The sequence below is a fragment of the Pleurodeles waltl genome, chromosome 11 (assembly GCF_031143425.1).
Source record: "Pleurodeles waltl isolate 20211129_DDA chromosome 11, aPleWal1.hap1.20221129, whole genome shotgun sequence".
In the NCBI taxonomy this organism is placed as follows: Eukaryota; Metazoa; Chordata; class Amphibia; order Caudata; family Salamandridae; genus Pleurodeles; species Pleurodeles waltl.
Genome location: NC_090450.1, coordinates 859,201,859 through 859,227,908, shown reverse-complemented (window position 1 = coordinate 859,227,908; position 26,050 = coordinate 859,201,859). Strand labels below are relative to the sequence as shown.

Sequence of the window (26,050 nt, the reverse complement as noted above, 5' to 3'; positions counted from 1 at the left end):
CACATGTGCATGACTGTGGTGGCACGCATGGTCTGTTATTAGAGTGGCATGTGTGAGTGAGTGCATGGCATGTAATGACACGGCATTAGAGTATGTTGTAGTGACTTGTGTGTGGCTGTTGTGCTGACATTGATCAATTTCTCCCTGTCTTTCTCTCTCCCACTCTGTCTCTCACTGTCCTACCTTCCCTCCCTATCCTCCTCTGTCTTTGTGTGCATCAGCATCATCGGCAAAGGAGAAGGGGCACTGGTGAGTGAAGAAGCTGCATCCCATGGGACCCAGGAGGCTGATACCAGCGGAGCCGAGGGGACCAGTTGGACAGAGGGTGAGGGGAGCACCACGGGGGAGACAGGATCAACTACACCATCATCAGATTCTTCCTCCTATGGCAACTCCCTGGTGGTGGTGGAACCTTCATTCCCAATGCTTGCACCATCCTTGTCTCCCACCCTCCTTACCAGCTCCACCCTCCTTGTAGCTCCCTACCCAGTTGCCCATGCCTGCACACCCACGAGGGTGGGCATCTCCTTTTGATGAAGCAAGACATTTTTCACCTATGCCTTAAAACAACATACAACCCTCTTTGCTCTTACATTACTTTGCTCCATTGAAAACCTAAAAATATGTCTCCATATGTGTCCCCAACTCCACCTTGTAATCACAATCATCAGACATATCTCCCTGAAGGAATGCTAAGTGCTCTGAATCAGGTCTATGATGTATGGTACTCCCTATAAAATAGAATTATTGCCTAATCTACCACCACCATATATGCAACATAAACTCCTCCATCAAAAAGTGCTTCACACATCACTTATATTATCCACAGTCCCCTACACCTGCATACTAGGTACAAAAAGGTAGTGCAAATTCACTTTTTATAATAAGAGGCATTAACCCTTTGCATGCGTCGGACGGCTGGGATCCGTCCAACGCTGCAGTGTTCATGTGCGTGGGACGTCTTATGGATGTCCACACACGTGGCACTTGAAATCCCTCTGGTGCAGGCACCAGAGTGATTTCATTTGTTTATTATTAGCCTTGTTTGCTGGGGAAGAGTTTCCCAGTAATGAAGACCAAAAATATCGCCACCCTGTCATGACGATCAGCGCTCCATGCTCGCTGACGTCATTAAAGGAGAAAATGAAAGTGAAATGAGTTGATCGGCTTATTTGCTTTCATTTTCTTTCGGTGCTCCGGGGCATATCTCAGCCCCCTGAGACGGGAGAGGTGCCTTTATAAAGGGGGGAATCTTCCCTTTCCAAAGGTACCTCTCCCTCGTGGATCTCCACTTGGGGATCTCCTCAGAAGTCTGATCTGCAAGCAGGTATCCACTCCACTAGGCCACCAGGGATGGGAGAGTCTCCACTTGGGCAAGATCCTTTGGTCCCCTTTACTTTTTTTTTAAATATAAAACAGTTTTTCTACCCCCCATGTGGCAGATGATGGCAGTAGACCCTAATCTGCCCCCTGGGTGTGGCGGGAGGCAGAAAACCCCACTAGACACCAGGACCATCTTATTTATTTAGGAGAGGATGGGAGCTTCCCAGAATAGGCAAAACAATGCCTTCACCCGCCCCCAAAAATAAAATAGGAACAGACTTTCTGCTTAATGAGGGTTATTACCCCCAATCTGCACCAGGGGGAAGAGGGGGGCAGAAAGCCTACTAGACACCATGTTTTTTTTTATCATAGAAGAGAGGTGGGGGCTGCTCAGAATGGGCAAGGCAGCACCCCCACCCCAATATTGGCACTGTCTTTCTGCCCCCAATCCTCCCCCCTGGGGGGGCAGAGAGCCCACTAGGCACCAGGGATTATTTTTTTCCACAAAAGTCTAGGGGTGGGGGCAGCCCAGAATGGACACGCAATGCCCCCATCCACCTGAAAAATAGGCACAGTCTTTCTACCCCCAGGGGAGCAAATTGGGGGCTATTATTCCAACCCCCCCATGGAGGCAGAAAGTCCACTGGACAATAGGGATTTTTTTTTAAATAAAAGAGGGAAAGAGGGATGGGTGCCACCCACCATGGGCATGGCCATGCTCTCACCCCACCTAAATGTGCACCAAAGTCGTTCTGCCCCCCCCAGGGGTCAGCATAAAAATATATTAAAAAACCTGCCATTTAGGACCCGCTTTGGTTCTTCCTTAATTTCTGCACTTTTTTGACCTTTCCTGTCACAGTTACTTGGCCCACTTACACAAGTGAGGTATCATTTTGATCGAGAGACCAAGTTCATATTCCAGAATTTTCCTTCACAGAAATGTGAGGGAAATGTGTTTTTAGAAACATTTTGAGGTTTGCAAGGCATTCTGGGTAACAGAACCTGATGAGAGCCACACGAAACACTCCATCCTGGATTACTCTGGGTGTTTAGTTTAAATTTTTTTACCAGTTTGCTAATTTTCCCTAGGTACCGGCTGAGCTAGGACCCTAAACCCCAAACTAGGCACATTTAAAAAAAGACTCAGTTTTGGGTGGAAAAATGTGATGTGCCCTGTTGCATTTTGGGCGGTTTCCTATCATAGGCACTAGGCCTACCCACACAAGTTAGGTACCTTTTTTATGGGGAGACCTGGGGGAGTGCAGGGTGAAAGGAAAATTGTGGTTCCCCTCGGATTCCAGAACTTTCCATTACAGAAATGTGAGGTAATTGTGTTTTTAGACAAATGAAGAGGTTTGTAAGGAATTTTGAGTAACAGAACTTGGTGAGAGCCACAAAAGTCACTCCATACTATTCCCCTTGGTGTCAAGTTTTTAAAAATGTACAGGTTGCTATGTTCCCGAGTTGCCAGCTGAGCTAGGACCCAAAATCCAAAGATAGGCACATTGCAAAAATGGGTCAGTTTTCAGTTGAAAAACGGGCCACGTTGGATTTTGGGCCATTTCCTGTTGCGGGCACTAGGCCTAGCCACACAAGTGAGGTGCCATTTTTAGCAGGGGACTTAGGAGGACACAGAAGATTAGAACAAGTGTTATTAACCAGTGTCGTCTTATACTGCATTTGTGCCTTCCAAATGGACGACAGTATGTAAGAAAGAAGTCATTTTGAGAAATGCTCTCTAATTCACATGCTAATATGGGTATCTCAGAATTCAGAAATGTGCAAATGACCACTGTTTCTAAACTCTATATCTTGTGCCCATTTCAGGAATACATATGTTTCCTCAATAACTATTTTCCACTCTTTATATTTTGCCAGATCAATTTATGTACACCTGGTAGACAATTGCGAGGTGCAGCTCAGGTATTGGCTCAGACTACATAAGGTTCTGGGTGAACCTACGACTCCTATGGATCCCTGCAGCCAGAAGCGTCTAGCAGACAAAGCGGCAGATTGGTTGGTGTTAGAAATGGGGTCTCTGGTTGGCAGTCAGTTTGCACTCTGTCCAAGCAGGGACCCTCACTCTAGTTAGGGTAAGGGAGTTACACTCATAAGACAACCTCTGCTCACCCCCTTGCTAGCTTGGCACAAACAGTCAGGCTCATCTCAAAGACAATGTGTAAAGTATTTGTACCAACACACACAGTAATACAGTGAAAACACTACAAAATGGACACAACACCAGTTTAGAAAGATAACCAATATTTATCTAAATCAAACAAGACCAAAATGATAAAAATCCAACATACACAAGTAAAGTTATGAATTTTCAAAATAATAGAGTCTTCCTCCTTTGAAAACATGGGAAACATTGTTGTTACACAAAGGACCTGGTTTGCATAAAAAATGGAGCAGTACGGGTGAGCGTGCATCGGAAAAGTCAGCGATGCATCGATTCCTTACTCACAAGTGAGACTGTGCATCGTTTCTTGTCCGGTCGGCTAGGCGATGCATTGTTTTTCTCTCTCACAAGAGAGCAATGCATCGATTTCTGGACGGGGCACCTTAGATCCACTCAGGTTCACATTGATTTTGACGTTCAGTGATGATATGTGTGAAGTCCGAGAGCACGGTGATGGAAAACCACGCTACATGGGCTTTGTGTCGTTTTCAGCAGCCACAAGTAGGCGTCTTGTCATTTCTTCAGCCGCGATGCAGGTGATGCAACAGTTTCCCAGCTGCGATGCAGGTGGTGCATCGATTTCAGCTGCAAGGCAGGTGGTGCATCATTTTTACAGGCGCGTTGTAGGTGGTGCGTTAAAATGTTCCCCACACGGCTTCCTGTGCATGGATTTCAGTCCTTGCTCTAGCAACTTCATCTTTCCAGGGACCAGGGACTGGATAGGGCACCATTTGGCAGGGCAGGAGTTTCAGCAGAGAGTCCAGGTGCTGGCAAAGGAATTATTTGATGGCCCTAAGACTTCAAAATAGGAGGCAAGATCAGTTCAAGCCCTTGGAAAAACTTCACAAGCAGGAATATAGCACAAAGTCCAGTTGTTGTCCTTTTTCAGGCAGAGGTAGCAACTGTAGGCCAACCCAGCAAAGCACAGTTACAGGCAAATGGGCAGTACCCCTCCTCCAGCTCTTCTCCTTGGCAGAGGTTCCTCTTGGGTCCAGAAGTAATCTGAAAATCAGGGATTTTGGATACACTACTTACACCCCTTTCTGCCTTTGAAGTTGGCAAACTTCAAAGGAAAGTCTCTGTTGTTGACAAGCTTCTATTGTGCCCAGGCCTGGCTCCAGACTCACACCAGGGGGTTGGAGACTGCATTGTGTGAGGGCAGACACAGCCCTTTGAGGTGTAAGTGACCACTCCTCCCTCCACTCTAGCCCAGGTGGCCCATTAGGATATGCAGGCTACACCCCAGTTCCCTTTGTGTCAATGTCTAGTGGAGATTGACAAACAGCCCAACTGTCAGTCTGACCCAGACAGGGAGTACACAAGCAGGCAGAGTCACAGAATGGTTTAAGCAAGAAAATGGCCATGTTCTAAAAGTGGCATTTTCAAACAGGCAATTTAAAAAACAACTTTACCAAAAGATGTATTTTAGTAAGGGACTTAGTAGTAAATCAAATATGCTAATCATGGAAAAGCCAATTACACTCACCATTTACACAGGGAGCACTTGCACTTTAGCCATGGTCAGCAGTGGTAAAGTGCCCAGAGTACCAAAACCAGCAAAAATTCAGTCCAGCACACAGTCAAAACATAGGAAGCAGAGGCAAAAAAGACAGGGGAGAATATGCCAAGGATGACAGGTCTAACAGTTGGTATAAGAAGTTACAGATGATAATGTAGACAGAAGTGGCTGTTTTTTTGCAACTCAATGTCAATTTCTTTTTTATTGCAACTGTTACTTTCTCTAAAACCTTGAAAGATCTACACAAATGACCCCTTGTTGAATACAGAATGTTGTCTATTTTTCAGAAATGTATAGTTTTTCCAGGATCCACAAATGGTTTCACACCCATTTATACCACTAACTGGAAGGAAGTTGAAAGCACAAAAAAAATTAGAAAAATGGACTATGTCCCAGTAAAATGCCAAAACTGTGTTGAAAAATGTGTTATTCTCATTCGAGTCTGCTTGTTCCTGAAAGCATGGAAGATGGTGATTCTAGCACAGCAAACCCTTCATTGATGCCATTTGGAGGGAAAACAACTGCTTTCTTCTGCAGGACTTTTTCCCGTTTTCCCTCAAATCCCCAAATTTAGCTGTATTTTTGCTAGCTTCTGGACCACTCCTTGGGAATCCACAAACCCTGTGTACCTTCAAAATCCCAAGGATGCTGGGAAAACAATTATGCAAACTTGGCGTGAATACCTTAGGTGGACTGAACGTTATGGGGGTCTAAGCGTGAACTACCCCAAATACTCAACAAAAACGGCTGAGCACTGAAGGTGGGAAAGACCTCGCAGTGATGGGGTTAATGATTTCATCCATGTGACAGACCACACAATCATGCCCTTGAAGCTCAGGCACTTACTCGAAAGGAAGGTGGAGACATATCTGTTACCCATAGCAACACACGCTACACTCTTAATTGGGTGCAATCACATGTCTGTTCACAATATAGTGTCTTCACTTTAAAGAGGCAGTGATCTGATTGCTACCATATGTGATTTTATTTAAATTAATAACAAATCTTACAAATTGCACCCCAGTGCCATTCTAGGTGGTGTCTTTGGCTTTGTGTTTCTTTGCTTTTGTCAGGTTGACAATATATTATATAAATACTCATATACATAGCACAGGAGCTCAATGGCAATATAATTATGTTACATATGCTTATTGAAAGTGATGCACTTGCATTGTTGCTGTTAAAGTTATGTCTACCTTAATTGCTTTTACTTCATGTCATGAGATTGAAGGAGTAGTATTTGCTGTTCTCTGCTATTTAATAATCTTGCTCACAAGTGGAGATCTTATTGATGCGTATCTAATGCCTTGCAATACACTTCCTTTTATCATTGTTATTGTATTAATTAGAGTTCAGCATAAAACATTAGATTTGAAGGACAACTCGTTTATGGACTGTCATTGCAGAGCGCCAACTCGGACATGAAATAGCACCTCATAAACACTTAATCAAGAATATATTGAATTTATTTAATTGCTCAAGAAAGTGCTTAGACTGTTTATAACAACTTTGTTGAGTTCCTCAAGGATTAAGATAAACTGCTTTGTGCTCATTATCCATTACTCTTCACTTTACCCATTGAGAGAATCAAAAAGTGAAATTTGGCATAAACAGTAAGGAAAGGAGCTCACCATTTGTGTGTGCAATCAATAGTGCGTCATTAAGTGAGCGGTCATTAAAAATAATCCAAGGCTAATTTTGTTTACATTTCTGGTTACCAATGAACACTCCGTCTGATTCACAAAGCATTTTAGGTATTGGTTATATTAATGCATAAATAAATTAATTTGCAATGGCAAAATCTAATTCATGTTTGACAAGGGTCTGTAATGTTGATGGGTTCACACAGTAATGGTGGAATTTCTGCTAGATGGACTCGAGTGTTTGTGGTTGTCCCAGGTAAAGGTGAGTGTAATATTTCTGGGTGAGTAGATCTAGATGAAGTGGAGTGTTTGTGGGTGTCCCAAGAAGAGGTGAGTGTAATATTTCATTCTGCTCACAGAATTGGCAGAATTTTGGTGACTCCACTTTACTCTTGTAACACAGAGTTATGGCCAAATTCCACCAATTGCCACATAACAGAATTTTTTCTCATGCACGACTCTAGAATGGTAAGGTGGCGAGCGGAAGCAAAATTTGGTGTCCCTTCGCATGATTTACAGTCACTAGGAGGACATCAGGTGAGATTTTTTGAACGAGGGCAGTCACGACTGTTCGCGGTCAGAAGCCTGGCACTCAAGTAGAACATCTACTCTAGCAGCAGCAAAATCAGCTTGAGTAGCTGCGCCCTCTGGTGCACCATGTGGTGCCATTCGAGCTGATGTGTCACCACGGAATGCACTGCCAGTATTAAATCACAGTGCAAGCAGCACAACATGCCTATTTAATCTCTTTGGCAGAACTATACAGAATCTCATAGAGTTTTTATGTGACTCTGCAGGATTCTACGGAGTCCAATTCTGCAAGTTCCACCCACCCCTAGTCCCTATGTGGGTCCACCAATACATTCTGTTGAAGGTCATGTGTAAGTCTGTCGATATTTAGCAAGATATTTAATGTAGTTTCTGGCCCCAAAAAACACTTTTAAGTGTAATTCTTTCAAGGTAAGGAGTAATTTGTTTTCAGTATGTGACTGGGTGAAAACATGCCCATAGTTATCAGTAGTGTAAGGGAAAGGGTTACTGCACAAGGATCAATATTTTGCCTCTGGTTAAAAATAGTTTTGTTATGTGAATTCTATTCTCTGTTGCGTTTCTTCATGTGGAAATGCACTATCTATGATGTATGAGGATGTGAAGGAGTGTTCCTGAAATTCTTGCAAATTATATCTGTGTTCTAAAAACGTAAAACCCGAAAAGTAACCCAAACTTTAAAGTAATTTTCTGACAATACGTTTTTCCATTTTCTGGAAGGTTTGAGACTGGAGGTCTGTGTAAACCAAATTATGTCAAATATTTAGGTGAATATAGAAACTGGTCGCAATTAACTAATTAGAGACATCTACGTATAACGATATCTTTAATGCTTCATAATGTTTAGACACATTCGGCTAGCAGAAAATGCTCACAAGAAAGACACTATAATTGTCAGCATGTTAAGAATTTTGACTTCTGAACCAAATCTCGTTTGTCATGCTGTGACTGAGCAAAAAAAGAACTTCAGAGTTATTAATTTCCTGATTTGCTGAAATTAGGTCCATTGCTTCCATTTGAAAAAGATAAAGGCCAGTTTAAATTATTTTTAATTTTTCTTCAGTTACCAATGCTATATATGACATTCTGTATGTATCACAACAAACTGTTGCATTCTTGCATCTCCCAGACCACACGTGTTATTTTATTTCATTTTGCCTTAAACCACAAAACCAAGGTTACAAAATGCATACGATGAGGCAGATCAATTTCATTTCATTATATTTCACACTAAGGAATAGACCTTATCTGGCAAATGTAAAAACATACGAAAATTCTCAGTAATAAGAAGGTGCAAATGATTTTGTATTCTTAGAATTAGCCTTTGCAATTTCGAATAAAGATCTAAAAGGCTCAAAACTTGTTATGTTAAAAAGCCCTTTTGCTGAACTGTTCAATAGAGTATACATAGTATCTTCTTGTAATGGCGGTATGGCTGAAGATAAGATTAATTATTACATTTCAAAAATATTTTAACCTGGGACACCAAAGTAGTATAGAAAGGCTAATCTGCCTCCTTTCTTTTATCGATTTACTTTCAATACCCAACGAAGATAACAGCGTCATCTGTAGTTCATGTAGTTATTTTTGGGATCCCTAAAAATTCTGAAATATAATTTAAGAGAGCTCAAAGCCTACATTTCTCTAAACATTGTGTCAAGGAGGACTGTGTCAGACTGCTTTAGTCAACCCTTGAAGCCCAAAGATTCAAAGACCCTGCTACTAATCACCACACACTAATATTCCGCTATAACATAAAGCATCCAAAAACAAAGTAGTGGACGGCTATGTTACTGCATAACATAGTTTCATTGTCAACACTTGTATAACATTACTCTTGACCTATAGATAGTCCGAGCTCCCATTTAACTGGTGTAATTAGGGTTGAGGGACCAAGACAAAGGTCCCTGTAAAACAGAAGTCCTTTGGCATTTTGCAGATCGGTGCATCATGCATCATACATTTGTCCTGAGACTGCAGTTGACTGGTATGCACTCTATAAAGGATCATAGCACATTTCATCCCAAAATGGGATTTTGTTTCTGAAATTAAAAAAAACCAATACCTTCCTCGTCATGGTGATTCCGGGGGAGGGGACATCTTGAGTTTTTCACTGTTCCTTACCATGAGGGTATTCCAGGCAGTGATGGACAGTGAAAAACTGACCTCTAAGTTCACCCATCTAAATTAGGTGGGTAGACATACAGGTCAACCTCCGGGGACCCTTAATCCATTGGGCCATTGGAGCGTTCTAACCATGGCAGACGCAGAGTAGTCTCCGCAGTCAATAAACCAAAGGACTGCCCGCTTTTAAGTTTGGTAGTCAGACCATTATGTTGGTGGGGAGAGTACTCCACCGCGATGGGGATACCTTTCTGACAACATTTAAATCAGACCCTAAGTCTCTTATGTTTGGGATTATTTCATATTATTCATCCAATGTAGTTTCAAGGAAAGTGAGCCATGTTATTTTCTCTCTATGTTCCCAAGTAGCTGTAACAAAGTGCACTCTCTTTTGGTTTCATGATGATTTTAGCCAAATTTATTGCTTGCTCAGGTCAGGACTTGTCATCTTCGCTTTTGTACAATTTAAATCTACAATAGTCTCATGATCAGTTCCATTTATGCAGAAATTCAGTTATAACTAACAGGAATCCCGTATGGGTGTGATCTTGCAGAATGCTGTAATTCCATCTGCAGTGTGGGTGCATAGTAGAGCTGGGCCAAAAAGTTGCCCGCAAAAAATTCTGTGTTGAAATTCAATCCACAGACACATTTTAAATGTTGCATGACGTTTCTTGTACCGTGGGTAGTGATACAAGAAAATTAATGACAATAACTCCCCCTGTTATAGTTCTTTATCACTAAGGCAAATGTTTATTAAAGCACCAAAGGTTGTTTTGCAGCCTGAGGATTGGGTTCCTTGAATGAGAAGAAACATAATGCATAATCTTCTATTTCTACTTACTGCACTTTAATTATTCAGCTGTCTCCTTTGAGGTAGGATACTGTAACATGTGCTTCTCCTGTGGCTGCAATTAAAGAGGTTGCTGCAGATGGAGCATATCAGTGGCCTCGCTCATGTAATCACCATTGTTCAGTCCCTGGTATAGGGCCCAGGCAGTGGCAATTGCAGCATAAAGGAATGTGATTCCAAACAGGCCCCCTATAATCCACCCACCTCTATTCCTTTTTTCAATATTCATTTTCCCCTGGATTCACATATGTGCAAAATGAAAAAATGCCTAGCCCTGCTTAGTAGTTCTCTCACCTTAATTCAGATGGAAAACCCTAGTGCCAAACGATATGTTGCTCTGCTCCTATTTGCAATGTATAAATTACATCTTGCTAGAGGACGCCCCTGAAAAATTAGATTTGCATCGATTATCCTTGCTGAACTAACCAAATATTTACTAGTGGCATTTTTTTTAGAGTATAATATTTGAACCAGTAGTGTGTTGGAAATTTCCCAATCATGTTAGATTCTTCTGAATTTCACTTTGTCCTTCTTCGTCATGAGATCCATGTAGTATTTAGCACTGCTTGCGTTACCAATGCAATTGTAAAATTGGGACATATTGGTTACATGCCTAAGTGGAATTCAGTTTACTGTAGGAAGACATTATGGGGCTGATTTAAGAGCCCATAGCTCCTCTTTTTGCCCCACTAGTGTAACATTTTTTACGCTAACGTGACCTAACAAGACCAAAATCGCTGTGCCAAATTTACAAAGTGGTGCAATGCATGCAGTGCTCCACTTTATAACCTTTTACGCTACATTTTGCCTGGTGCATGGATAATGTATGCAAAGGGGGTGTTCACCCGTTAGTGTGGCCAAAAAAATAGCGCAAAGAAATCTTAAAGATTTCTTCACGTCAATTATTTTAGCACTTTTAATGCCTGCTCAGAGTAGGCATTAAAAGGAGGCATGCCATTGTTTTCAATGGACCTCTATGGGCTTTGCAGGATTAGCAACAGAATCTTTTACGCTAATCCTGTAAACCTCCAAACTAGCGTCAAACATTTTGACTCTAGTTCCCCTAATAAGCAATATGGTATGCCATATCTTAGTTACGGTGCACACATGGTGGCTTTAGGGTGGCGCTAAGGGGTGCAAGAAAAGTAGTGCTGCAGTGGGTGCAGTGCCACTTTTTTTAAATCAGGGTCTTTGTGTTTCAGCCCAAATATGTGAATGGTCCAAAACAGCTTTGTTGAAGATAATTTTGGCCAAGCAGTACTACTCTTATTACTAATATTACTACAACGGGTACTACCAATACTACTGTTAGTGTTGCAGTAACCATACCTGCAAGCCCCAGAAGCTTGTTCACTTAAAAGTAGTTTAAAATCTCTCTTAGCAGTGTCAAAATCTTTTCTGGCGCTCACCTATCTCTTTGGAGCTTACTCCCGAAGACCTGAAATGCAGTAAAGATTTGCCCATGTTCATAAAAAAGTTAAAACCTCTACTATTCAGGTTCCATCTGAACATTCAGATTGCCTCTTCTCACTTAAACAGATGAAGTACATTTCCCCATTAATTGACAGATCCCCTAACCTTATAATTTCTTTTTTGATTAACGTCTCTCTAAGATTGTCTCTTCCTCTGCCCTTCGTATGCCATCTCACTCTCTTCCCCCTTTTGTCTGTGCCCCACCTTCAACTATCGTTTCTGGGCTCCACGGCTTATTATTTTCACTGACCTAGCAATCTCACAATCACCCACTTTTTGTGATATTTCTGAGACAACAGTCTGGTTATATTTGTTGGCTGAACATGCACAGAAAACCGTTGAGGCAAAACCGAGCTATTTAAAATATTAATTAAAAGCAAAAATAGGTAAAATATTTTATATAATTTCAAGTCTTCGAGAGTCTCTCGATGTTGGTGTCTATTTCTAACGTATTTCAGGGTAACAATCCGTTTATATTACAATTGATAAGTCTTCTCGTTTGTGTTAACGCTTTTATGAGATTTTCCAGACCTCAGCTTCCTGTGAGAGCCAATTCCTGCTTTAGAATCCCGGATTGCGAATTGTCATCCTCAGTTAGTGTAAAAGGCACAACAAGCCAGGCTTATCTGAAGTTCCTGAGTGAATAGGCTGTTGTATATTGGAGTAGTATGTCAATTAGTAAAGCAGAGTCTGACATATAATACCTTTTCCTTCCTTAGTCTGTCTAGCTCCAACATTTTACACCTGTCAGAGTTAGTACACCTGCATATAATGCATTGCAGGATTATAATTGTGAATTTACTGTTGCACATAGTGTTTAAGTAACCATCCGTGCTTTGTTTGGAGTAGAGAGCAAATGCAGCATGTTTTATCTGAGGCTGGGATTATTCCCAAACTTTTGACTTTGACTGTGAATCTCAATTCTAGCAAATCTAGCAGATGCATTTTCAGTTGAAGGTTTAAAAAAAAAAAAAAATGAAAATGATGGTCTCAGTTTTGTAACTATTTAGACCATAGTCAGGTAGTTGCCCTTCAATCCTGGGTACTTATTTGATATTCTTCACACTTCTTAAATATAGTTCAATTGTTATTTTGATGTATAACTCTCTGTCTTTGCAATATCATAGTACTGCGATATTGAAGCACTTAATGCCTGAAACAATGGGTTAAGTTAGATATTGAATTGTACTGGAGAAAGAGGGATCCCATAATACTAATATAATGTAACCTAATATACTAATGTTCATACTACAAGAAGGAACCAAACAATGCCTTAGCTAAGAAAACAACTGACATCAGGCACAACCTCTCAAGGAGAGTCAGGAGGTCCATTTGTCGAAGACAGCAGAAAGGAATCCAAAGCAACCTAGGGCCCATATTTATACTTTTTTTAGTGCCACATTTGCGTCATTTTGTGATGCAAAAATGGCGCTAGTTAACAAAATACATTTGTATTTTGTAAGTTTGCACTGCTTTTGCGTTAAAAAGCAGCGCAAATGCGGCGCTAAAAAAGTATAAATATGGGCCTAGGTGTCCCCTTATCTACCCATTCTATATCCTCATTTCACAAGCCCAGCATTGCTGTTTCTTTTGGTCTGAAACAGGGGGATCTGAGGGGAATGCGAAGAATTTGAGTTCAGGAAAGGCTGTAGTTTTGGATAGTGTCAAGGCATAATTTGAGACATTAGATGCAATTTTCTTATGAATATTTGAGATAAAGTTAGATGAATACAATCCTCCTGGCTAAGTTATAGAATGTTAAGAGCATGGGCCAAATAGAGAGCCATGTGGGCCATCTCATATGAGAATCCTGAGGTGGTATTCCAGGCTAGTGGTGTGGGAGCAAAAAGCCACAACTTGAAATCCACTCACAGGTGCAGAACATGTGGGATGAAATACCCTTCATCTTCAGTAATATCTAGTATTCTGCCACTCATCTTGTTGCTTGCTTTTTTATTATCACCTTCTGGGTGGAATACAGACTGCTAATCCTGAAGCAACACCTACTACAGCATATGCTTCACCGCCTCTGCTCTGCTGGTTTATGGAGCTCAGTTCTTCCACGTTAAGATGACTCAATTATTTGATATGGCATAATCACTTGTTCACCTGGAATGGCACTTCACTACTTTTTTGAAAAACCTTGAACAAAAATTCAGTAATTATTGTGAAAACAAGTGGAGAAATAGTGCTTCAGATGGTTATGTTTACATTACAGCTCACTTGATTGGAAAGTTCTGCTCTACATTTCAACTTGGCTTCCAGATCATTTCATTACATCTTAATAGCAACACAAAGTTTTAAGATGTATAATAAAAAGAATTGACACAAAATATTGCTACTCTATACGTTATATTAATAATTGTAACAAGTATAGAGAATACAAATTCTATTGAGTTGTAACTCTTGAAAAGTAAATTTTCAATACTTCTTTTGTAATAGGTTGAAGAGCAATTGTACCAAACACAGCGCGAGAAAGCAGACCTTCTAAAGCGCACAGATGAAGATCAGGAGGACCTGAACGAGCTGATGAAGAAGCACAAGGCACTCATAGCTCAGGTATAGTGTGAGTCAGTGTAGCTGGAAGAATATTGTGACTATCACTTTGATAGTGAACGTGGAGTAGGAGTATGTCTGTTTGCAATTATATATTGATTTGGGAGTTTGCAAGTTTTTCCATGTCTTTAGATGGGGATGGATTGTCATCATTGCATATGGCTCCAAAGCCCTCTTATATATTCATAAGTAAAACAAATTGATTAGATACTCAAAGGGCACCACATCTTTTTTAATGCCAGACATCAGCAGGGATGACACAATTAATTGTGCATGACAGTGCTATATCCGTATACCCTTCCTCACTGTATCTCAATTGATAATCAGTATAGTCTAGCACTGTGGTTAGAAGTAGTGCAGTAGCTTATCAGACCAATAATTAAATGGATAGCACAATGGGCTATGTTGAGGTAGTCACATTTTCATGTGCTCTATTATACAGCATGTCACCATTCTAATTTAGCCCCAACCTTTGCTTCTCTTTCTCCTTTGCTGACATGCAATGAAAGATAGATAGGTATGAATGTCTCTCCCCCTGTGGTAAATGCTGCACCCCAAGATTCTTTGCATAAGAATTTTCAGTTCTGACGGATCTGAAGCCCATTAGTTTTGCAGCATATTCAACACAACTCTTTTCACTGTAGTTAATGTTTTCTGCTATGTAGATGATGCCATTGAGTTGCAACCCTTTAAATATGTATGTGTTGGGACCCTCACATTCTTCAGCCTCAACTGTTTCTGTGGGACAGAGAACAGTCTGACCAGTGCATTTTAATTGTTTGTGCAAGTCAACATTTGTATTAGACTTTATCTGACTTGTGAATGCTGGAAGTAGCGGGGGTGAAGGGGAATGGGTTAGTTCAGGGCTTGCCTAGTGTTACAACATGTGACTCAGCGATAGCATCTCCATAGGATGTTCTCACCGTGGAGGTGCTTCATTCTTTGGGGTGGCTGGTCTAGCAGGTCAGAAATAAGATTTGGTATTCACAGACTGAATTCATTTCATGCGCGGACCATGGTGAAACCCATTGTTACTCCACTGGAATGTGGGCTATGGAAATTTGGCATATTGACTTACATTTTTTTGGTGATGTACCACCAATGGTATGCGAAAGAAGAGATTCATTTTGGCTTCGTGGAATATGTAAACCATAGAAAACAATGGTATTTAGATGTCGGCAGACAGGATACCCGTCCCCTTTTTAATGGAGTATCCCCTCTGCTGAAATCTAAATCAGGCCCTTAGTCTTCCTAACACATTTTATTAGGTTAATTCTAAATCATTCATTCCTGCCTGATTATTGTTTGTGCTCAAGAGTGTAGCTGAAAAAAGACATGGGCATGTGGAAGAAGGGAAATGACATCACATGGCTGATTAGTCCCAGGAAATCTGTTTTGATATATTTCCTTTAGAAAACCAATGCTTAACATAACATGTTCGCATGGATGGTAATATTCTGACACATTTTGATCATTTACATACTTGGGAACAAATTATATGGTGGTTTGGTGTCGTCTTAGGAGTTTTGCTTGTATGTAAATGCTGCTCTAACCTCAGTAACATTAAGTTTTTTAAAATTGTTTTCTTCTTACTTATTTTACAGTCTGCATCTGATATCAACCAGATCCGTGAACTGCAGACACAACTGGAGGAATGTCAGAAAGAAAAGCAAAATCTTCAAGAGAAAGTAAGATTGGTTTGCTTGGACACTCCAACAAAAGTAGACATAAAATGGCATTAGTAAAATCCATGCTTGGGCACAGTACAGCACAGGTGTTTTATGATCCAGCTGAGAGAATGGCTATAATAACACACTTACTTTCCACTATCGGAGATGTATTATTTGTGCTGCACAAATGTCATCCACTCATTATTTTTATGAAGAGTTTAGGCCCTTATTTATATTTTGGTTTTATGTATATAACATTGCAACAGAATATACAAACCCCCAAGATAAAGGTCTCTCTGCCCAAATTATATACAGGCGGACCAAAGGTTTAGTCACTGCAGAGACTACTCTGTCTCCACTATGTGTAAACCCCACCAAGGGCTCTGTGTAGTAAAAGCTGTCAGCAGCAGACCTGAAATTCTGCACACCTGATGAAGATAGGTGAAATTTGAGATCAGTTTTCACTGCCTGCCATTGCCAGGAAAACCCTGGCGGTAAGGGGCAGTAAAAAATGCTCAAGGCTCCCCTTGCCATGGGAGAAGACCCCCATGGAAAGGGAACATTTTATTTTTTATTTTCAGAGGGAAAATCCTTCTCCATGTTTTCTTTTTGAAAATAATAAAGAACCAGTTTGGCATAAGGTTCCATCATGATGATAGCGCCATGCACCAAACTTCTAAAACCATTGACAGGAACCACTGTGACGGCAGTTCCTGACAGCGCTTTAAGAAATGACTTCCAAGTAGGCAGTCATTTCTCAATTGGGTGGATTAATTATCTCTGTCTCTCTGATAGGGAAACAGGCCCTTAGTCATATTCATTACCCTTGCCGCAGACATTTCTGTTATTTGGTGTCATAAGCAAAATGTCGAGTTTGGGAAGACTAGAGCTAAAGGAACACATTTTTCATATCAGATGCTGTATCACATCACATTTACTGATCTAGCAGGTCATTTAGAGTTTTGTGTAATGGAACAACCATTGTAAATTGGAACTTGCTGTTCTCCCATCTCATTTAGAGATATGGATCTGCAGGGATTCCTATTGAGGAGCCATGAGAAGCCCTCTGCCAGCAGTCTGAGCACCGCTGAGCCAGCTTCAGAGTGCTTGGTACTTGGTAGACTTATAGGTATGGATAACGCTGTAATTTTTATAACCAATATTCTATTGGCACATTCAGAAATATTATACTGGTCAACAAGGAGAAGGAACCAAAAACAACATAGAGAGAGAGTCCTTCTTATCGCTGAAGTTACTGATTACTTACATCATGCTCTATTTTTGGGAATTATCACCTCCCGTAACCAATTCCACCCCTCCTCCAAACAACATCCACCGAAGTTTGCCTATCTGCTGGCTCCATCAAGTCATCCCTTCCCATTTAAAGTGCCCCATACACCCTCCTTAATTAATAGATTTCAGGGGAAGGGTCATACCCCTACAACGCAGTGAGAGTGCCTATGAGTCTTCCATCAAGTGTCTGGGCAAGGACCCCTGTTGTTCTTCAAATATGAGGTTATTCTTTCTAAATTACTAATTACTTTTTCATGGATAAAATAGTCTACATTCTTTGATTCCATGGAGTAATCGTGGGTGGTTTGACTCATCTATCAAAAAGCGTTAACCAGTTTTTCTGCTCCATGGATTGCAGAGCTATATACCATTTTGATGTAACCAAAAGTGAACAATTATCCAGACAAACTCCAAGTACAAAATATTTCAGGTTGAATGGAAAGTAGAAACCCAGTCTGTGCCTTAATTCATCTGATGTAGAATTCCAAGAAGGCTGCAGTCTGGGACAACCCCACCAGATGGATAGCGTGCACTCATGAACCACCCCTTTCAGCAGTTCCTCCAGGTATTTTAAAACATTCTGTAAATTTTAATTAGGGTGTAGATCAGACGTATATTCATGTGTAGTGCATTTCCTTATTCTTCATGTGTATGGAGAACTTGTGGATATTGCTTCCAAACAATTCCCACTCTCTGTCTGCTAACTCCATATAGTTATCCCATTTGTGCCAGTAAGCAGAGCCCTCTGATGATGTTACTTCCTTGAGTAGTTTTTACAACTGTGAGAAAATTGCAATCGAACATATGATTTTTCTAATCACTTTGTTCAATGGTTCATTTTCCCTTTTAGCTCCTTCTCTTTATCTCTGGTTGTCTGAGTTGAGTGTAATGCAACTGCCCAATTTACTCCAAACTCCTTCTTTTATTGGATGAAGGATTTAATAGTAGCATCCTAGAAAAAATAAGCAATTATCTTATAACCCACGCTTCCATTCATTACACGAGTCTGAATCTAATTATGGTAGTAAGGATGGATTTTAATGTACAGGCATGCCGTGCACAGAGAGAGAAAATTGATGAGCACAAAACTATCTGCCTTGCAATGTCAAATCATGAATATGTTTGTTTGTACTGGTGTCAAGAGGTATATATTTTTAGGTCCATCCTGCTTCTTAAATCACACCAGGTCCCTCAAAAGTCAACTTATTATCGAGTGATCCACCTAAAGCCCATATCATATATGTTTCTGAGCTGGACCACTTCATAATCAGCCTAAGCATGCTACCCAGTAACACATCTCAAAATCATGGGTATGCAAAATTGGTGTAATTTCCTTTGGTGTAATTACACAAGGTTTCAGGAAAATTATGCATATTTATGCAAAATGCAAATCCATCTTTTAGGGTTGTATTGTAGCTTAAAATATGTCCTTGCATTAGCGTTTGAAGCGAGGATGCATCTCGTGGTAAAGAAAGCACAAAAATCACAATCAATGCTGGTCACGATCTGGCCTCTCATCTTACTCATGCGTGCTTGCAGTAAAATTGTATTGCCGACAGCACAATATTACACAACGCATAATGCAAAAGTTCCAAAATTATGTCAACTACAGTGACCTGGTTTAAATTTATCTCTGGCCTACTTAAAATCTCTTAAGGGTAATCCTACTGTGTCCCTTGGCTGCTGCATCAAACTTAACTGTGCCCTACTTCCAAATATAGAGGCTTAATTGCGACTGCAAATTGTCAAAGAAATTACTCTTCACTCTTGTGGAAAGTACTTAGAATAAATACAGCTCTCTGGGACGTATATTACTTTTGCCAAGGACAATGTGGCCCATCCAGGGCAACATTTGATCAAGCCATCTGTCAGAACCACTTACGAAAGGGCCCAGGGCAATCAGGGGTTATTGGGCCCAACCATGGTATTTGTGGCCTTTTACTCCTGATGTCCTGGGGCCTAACTTACTATAGATTGTACTCAACTGGCCCAAGTACCCCTTCTGTACTTAACTTACAATACTAGTTGTGGTTGAGCAGCCAAGGCTTCCTCAAGGAGGATATATGTACAGGGCAGTGAACATGAATCATAACTCAAAGTGTTTAGTTTAGTTTAGTTTAGTTTTATTCATTTATAAAACACGTAGCTACCCTAGGGCATCCCAGCGCTGAAGGTACAGGAAGATCCAGAAGAAAACATGAAGGGCAGATTAGTGACTAAAGAGAATGGTTTTCAATCTCTTCCTAAAAAGAGATTCAGAGGGTTCATGGCGAAGCTCAGGAGGTAAGGCATTCCAGAGATGGGAAGCCTTGATAGAAAAGGAATTTCCACCCCATGATCTATAGACGCGGGGTATGTGAATCTGCCGGGCTAAAGAAGATCTGAGGTGTCTCCGAGGAGTGTGAATGGAGATGTGCTTTCTGAGAAAAAATGGACCTTTGTTATGTATGGCTCTGTGAGTGATGCACATGGATTTAGAATGTATGCGCTGTTTGACCGGCAGCCAGTGGAGAGCTACAAGAGCCGGCTTGGCAGATAGATGTCTGGGGCAGTTCATAAGGAGCCTAGCTTCCATGTTCTGTACAATCTGCAGCTTCCTTACCACGTATTCCGGGGAGCTAAGATAAAGGGAATTCCCATAGTCCAGGCGGGAAAGAATCAGTGCCTGGACCAGGAACCTTCTGGACAAGGCGGGAAGAAGATTGAGAATCTTCCTAAGAGATCTAATAAGACCGAAACAAACCGAAGAAATTTTCTTAGCTTGTAGTTCCATCGTGAGACGGAAGTCCAATACAAAACCTAGGCTTTTTACCTGTCCTTTAGGAGCAGGGAGACTGGTGAAGGCCTCTGAATAACACGTTAAAGGGGAGGCAGGAGAGCCATTGCCTAAAATGATCACTTCAGATTTGCCATCATTAAATTTGAGTTTGGATTGAATCATCCAGTCGCCGATATCCCTCATGCAGCCAGATAAGTTGACAGAGGGAGAATTCGCAGTACCGGAGAGGGAAACCACTAATTGAGTATCATCAGTGTAGGTGACCACTGAAAGATTGTAGGGAGCGACTACTTTAGCCAAGGAGGATAGGTAGATATTAAAAAGAGTTGGACTTAAAGAGTACCCCTGAGCGACTCCACAAGTTAAAGGGACAATATCTGACAAAAAAGAGCGGTCCAGAACTTGAAAGGTTCTTCCTGTGAGAAAGGAAGAAAACTAAGAGAGCGCTGGGCCTCCCACGCCTATCTTGAAGAGTCTGTCGCAGAGAAGAGAGTGGTCAACCGTATCAAAAGCACCGCTAAGATCCAAGAGAATATTGGCTGCATGTCCTCCCTGGTCTAATAGTTGACGGGTAGATTCGGTCACCGTTAGAAGCGCAGACTCAGTACTGTGTTGTGCTCTAAAACCCATTTTGGTGGGGTGAAGGAGCATATTACTCTCCAGATAGCTCATCAGTTGTAGATTTACATGCTTCTCTAGTATCTTGGCTAGAATGGGGAGAAGAGCAATGGGTCTGTAGTTATCCAGGACTGAGGGGTCAAGTTTAGGCTTTTTAAGAAGAGGTTTTAGAATAGCGTGTTGAAAAGATTGAGGGAAGAGGCCCAAGATAAGGGAATTATTAAGTATTCTAGTCAAAGGGGAAATGACAATGTCTGTGGCTTTTATAAGAATGGAGGGGGGGCAGGATCCAAAGGGGAGCCAGATTTAAAAGCACTGAGTAATTTAGTGGTTAGCACATCTGTGAGCGGTAAGAACGTAGTTAGTGAAGGCCCAGCCGGTAGGGAAAGTGCAAACAGTGCAACCAATAAATCAATGTCCAGCCAAATACTTGCTTTGACTTTTCAGGATTTTAGTTAAGCATTGAAACCCCCGGGGCCCACAAACCCTAGTTAAATTCTTACCCACTCCTGCATCATGGAAGCTTTTGTCATTACAGCGGATGCCCTGAGAGCGGGCACTCGCCAGATCAGAGCCTACTCGATGAAGTTGGACTGTATGTGGTACGCTTGTCAGTATTAGGTTGGTGCAGGCTCACTCTCTGGAGTGGCGTGACTGCTCTTCCCAGCCATCAGAACAGCTTCCAGCTCAGAGCAGTCCGGTAAGTCAAGTTCTCCCCAGCTAGGGAAATTCAGTCCTTCAGCTCCTGACTGGAGTTCTTCAAGAGAGCCTTATCCACCTCGGCATCCTCTTGGTTGATGAGCGTCAGTCATGGCAGATTCTTTAGTACAGGTAGACCTGCCTTGCTCTAGTCTCGGGCGATGGGCCGAAGATTTTTGTTGATTTGGTCCCAGCAGCCCCTCCTGGCACATGGGGTTGCTGCAGTACCTCCTAGATGCAACATGCACTCCTCAGATGCAATTACCCACACCACAACGGTCCCTCCTGGCATACGGGGTCACCCATCAGGTGTTCATGAATCCTGGCACCCTGGTCATACAACTTCTTTATTGGTGGCAACCGCTGGCATGCAGGGTAACTGCCACAAGGCCATGTGGGCTCAGCACCCTCTGCACAGCACTCAACCCTTGGCTCAGTCAACAGCAGCCCTCTCCTGGCATACCGGGGTCACCAAAACCAGTCCAGTACACGGCCTGTGGCCCATTCAGTGCACAGGCGAATCATCACACCTCACACAGAGAGTCCTCACAGTAGTGCTCCCCACTGGACCTCAGTCCCTCCAGTGGTCTCCCCTTTCTCACAAGGCACACTGTTGTTGGCAAGCAGACAGGCGCTGATGCTCCAGGCTCCAGGGCAGGTGTTCTTGATTTGTCTGGGTGATCTCCCCCAACCCAGCAGGGGGACTGGTAGGTCTTGGCCTCCAGTCCTGGTAACAGGCAGAAGTCTTGGAGAGCATCCCTTTGACACATAGACCATCTGGCTGCTTGGCAGATGACACATTTTTGGTGACTTAACCTTGCCTTCTTATATTCCTTCTCAAGACACCAAATGTGATTAACAGCCAGATATACATAGCATTTTTCTTGTCGCAAACGTCCCGATTCGCAGAATTCAGGTCGTTTGCAACAAGAAAAATGCATTTTGGTATGTACAAGCCCTACTTTGCGATTTGGTATTCTAGTTACTGAATCGCAAAATAGGTTTGAGAGTGGTGTTCCCTTCCGAATTGCGAGTCGTAGTGCGATGTATGATTGTTTTGCGACCGTGAATGCGGTCACAAAACAATCGCAGTTAGCACCAATTTCAAGTTGGTGCTAACCTATTCACAAATGGTGAATGGTAGAGAAAATATTTTTTCAGAGCAGGCAGTGGTCCCAGAGACCACTGCCTGCTCTGAAAAAAATTAGAAGAAAACTTTTCATTTTAGTTTTTTAAATGCATCCTGTTTTCCTTTAAGTAAAATGAGCTGCATTTAAACAAAAACTGCTTTATTTAAAAACAGTAACAGACATGGTGGTCTGCTGTCCCCAGCAGGCCACCATCCCTGTGAGTGCAGCCATTCCCAATGGGAGTCGCAAATTGCGACCTACCTCATGAATATTAACGAGGTAGGTCATTTGTGACCCCATTGGGAATAGCAAACAGTGTGAGGCACACTGTTGTACATATAGTTTACGAGTCGCAAAACTCTGGGTCGTACGTCTGAACCTTAGTGTCTGGGTCTTTCAAGTTTTATATTAGGGTTCTGCTTCATTTGAAGTGGGTTCTACTCCTTTTCTTCTTTCTTCATGAAAGATGTCAGTCACAGCAGGCACGACTACGAAGCTGATTGTCCACAATGCAGTGCATGGGAATGACCAGAGTTCACACCTGGATGTCAGCCACAGTGATATGTGCAACGACAGGTTACTTCTAGACCCCCTGCCTTATTCTTTATGATTCCCTTATCAGCCCCATCTCCCTTCTTTGTGATCTATCATTGAATCAAAGAGTCATCTTTTGAAGGGGAGTCTCTTCCTTTTACCTCCAGTGTGTCACTGCCCAGCTCACTTCAATGCAGCAATAAACAATCTGTCTGGAAAAGTCCTCCCTTCCTCATGTCTTCACCAGGCAGGCATGGAATTCCCAAAATTGAACCCATGGTCCTCCCTACAGTGCTCCATTGCAGGCACACTTACTCTGTGTACATTCATAGCCCACTTTGTGTCCAGCACTGCTTCCTCAATGCATTGTACCCTTACATACACACATGTTCAGTACACACACTCAATCTGTGTGCACTGTTCAGCACTGAAGCTTTTTTGTCTTTAACCATGGTGTGTATTAACAAACACAAACAATGCCAGCACACACATTCTCACCACATGCATGCTGCACAACACTTTATGTATTGTATTTCATACAAGCACAGATACACCCAACACATGCTTTGCCTCCTGGGAATGCACTACATAGGACTACAACTTTCATGTAATGTATTCCTCTCAGGCATACATACACCCAGCATATGTACTAATCACACATGCACTGCACAGTACTACACCATCCTTGTACTGTACCTTCCCAGGCATACATGCATCCAAAGCAGAGTCACTACTCCTGCACACCACAGCATTCCACATCTTACTTGATGTATGCCAGGGGTGAGTTAAGCACACAGAAGCAGAACTCTTACAGAGGGAAGTGCACCTTTGTTCCTCAATCCACTGACACAGGGTAAAAAGCTCCTGTTCACTAATCATGATTGCTACACAGCATGCTGACACCACCCACTTGTGCTGTTTAACTCCTGGTGAAGGCAGAAGTCTTTCACTGCTATGAAGGTAGTGCTTTGGGCACCACTTCTGGTCCAGCAAGGCCACAATCTGTGACACAGGCCTATGTCATGGAGCACCTACATGATCCATGTTTGCCTATGGAAAAAAAAAGCAATCAGCATTAGGGATACAAACAACAGTACTGTTGGGCACTCAAGGCAAGGATACACATTTCTTACCATTCAGAGGACTTTTCTGTCCCAGCACCACCTCTTAAGACCTCTTTTTACTTCTCCTAATAAAGTTGGGTAATTGGCTAAGTAGAATTGGTGCATCCATCTTTACACCTAAAAACTTTAGATGTTTTGACTCCCATCTGTGAGAGAGAGAGACAGAGAGAGAGAGAAACTTCTTCATTTTTGAACCACCCATGGAGCTAGTGCTAGGTTCAAAATTTCCAATGTATTCATATTTATCAGGCCAGATACCTTTTTGAAGTGTTGCAGCTGCCCTCTTGTCACCAGTAAAGATGACTTTGGGTCGCCTAAGGAGAGCAAGACATCATCAGTATACAGAGACTTCTTGAGTTCATTGGTTCCAAAAGTATTCCCTTTATTATTTTATTCCTCCTGATCTGCTTTCTAAAAGGGTTCTTTACTGATGACAACTATGAGAAGAGACATTGGGCCCATACCACATCTCTCGCTCTTACTTTGTAGTCCACGAGGGCAGCCCATTGAGGGCCATTTTAGTTGCCGGATAGCTGTATGGGACCATCACCATTCTTATAAGTCAGAGTCAATCACATCTTCTCCATTACTAATTGCAGGAATATCCAGTCCATGTGATTGAAAGCATTTTCTGCATCCACTGATACTAACAGCTTGTACTCGCTTCTTCTTCCAGACTTTCTCAATCAGGTGATCTGTTCACCTTATATTATTGTCAGAATATGAATTCTGATGGGTCTCTGTGTACTAAAGTAGGCAAGCGATGTTCCAGTTTACCAGCAAGTGTCTTGGTCATAGCTTGCTATGAGTATTAAAGCAATCGGCTGGTAAGAGATGCATAGTTAGGGGCATTTCAAATTCTTTTGGAGGACTTCATTTAGCCATGTCCCTTGACACCCTCCTCTTGCTGTCTGATATGATTAAATGGCCTCTCCAATTAGGGCAGCAGTAGGCTTCTGTCAGCCCACCTGGGCCTTCCTTTGTTTCATTTTTTTTAATGGCCAGAAGTTACTCCTTCTGATAAGATTTAGATAAGGGAATCTAAAATACATCTCTGGACAAGAGTCTAACAAGATAAAGGCAAGTCTTCTAGATATTGCTTTTAGGGAATCTTGTTGCACCCCTCTCTTGTGTATAGTTTTTAATAATACATTAGGATGCCCTCCAGTTTTTCACATACCTTCTGGGATAGGCTCTCCCCTTTCTTTTTCAATTTCCATAATCTATTCTTTCTCTGCTTTCCCCCTCAGCTGCATAGCCAAATGAGGCCTTACCTTATTCTCTAGAATATAAGATGATTTTCTGAGGTATACCCTACAAAATTCTAATGTATTGATATGCAGTACCCAAAGCTGCACTCATTTAATAGATAGCCTCCTAAGATTAGCCATAGTGTATTTTTCTACACTCCCTTTTTCTATTCCCCATTTCTGCTTCTATCCAGTCAGTTTGTTCATATGTCCCATCAAGAAAAAGCATGTTGCTGTTATGACTGCCTTTTGCATCCTAGAAATCCAGCAATTCGATCTCCCCATTCTCATTCAGTTCAAAACGGTCTTCGACTTGATTTGCTAGTTCTGATTTTAAAAGAGGATCTCTGAGTATCCTCGGGTGGAGGTTCAGATAAGAATAATATTCCTTACGGCGATTTTTCCCTCCAGAATGGAAAGAAATATCATTAGCAATAAATCCTGAGCAGCGTTTGGGGAGTACATTAAAGGTATTGTCATGGTAGCATTAAGTATCACGTCATTTCCCCCTACCAGCTTTAATATTGCTTACCATCAGAAAAATGCTGTATTGTATAGAGAAAGAGACACCATATGTGTATGGGCTGCTGGAGATTGAAAGGCGTTCAAGTAAACTATATGCTTCAACCTGTGAGGCCCTTCACAATATACTAGGTGACCTCTACCGTGACCAAGGTATAAAACTAAGAGCCCATTGCTGTCCTCTTCTGCAAGGCAGTTTACTTGATAAT

At 41.8% G+C, this 26,050-nt stretch overlaps 1 protein-coding gene across 1 annotated transcript in view; it reads left to right on the top strand.

The window, feature by feature from the left end:
• Positions 1-26,050, top strand: part of MYO18B (myosin XVIIIB) — a 1,377,385-nt gene that overhangs the window by 1,057,734 nt on the left and 293,601 nt on the right. The window contains exons 33-34 of the mRNA XM_069214702.1: positions 14,109-14,225; positions 15,827-15,910. Coding sequence (XP_069070803.1) covers positions 14,109-14,225; positions 15,827-15,910 — 201 coding nt within the window. The remainder of the gene's footprint in view (positions 1-14,108; positions 14,226-15,826; positions 15,911-26,050) is intronic.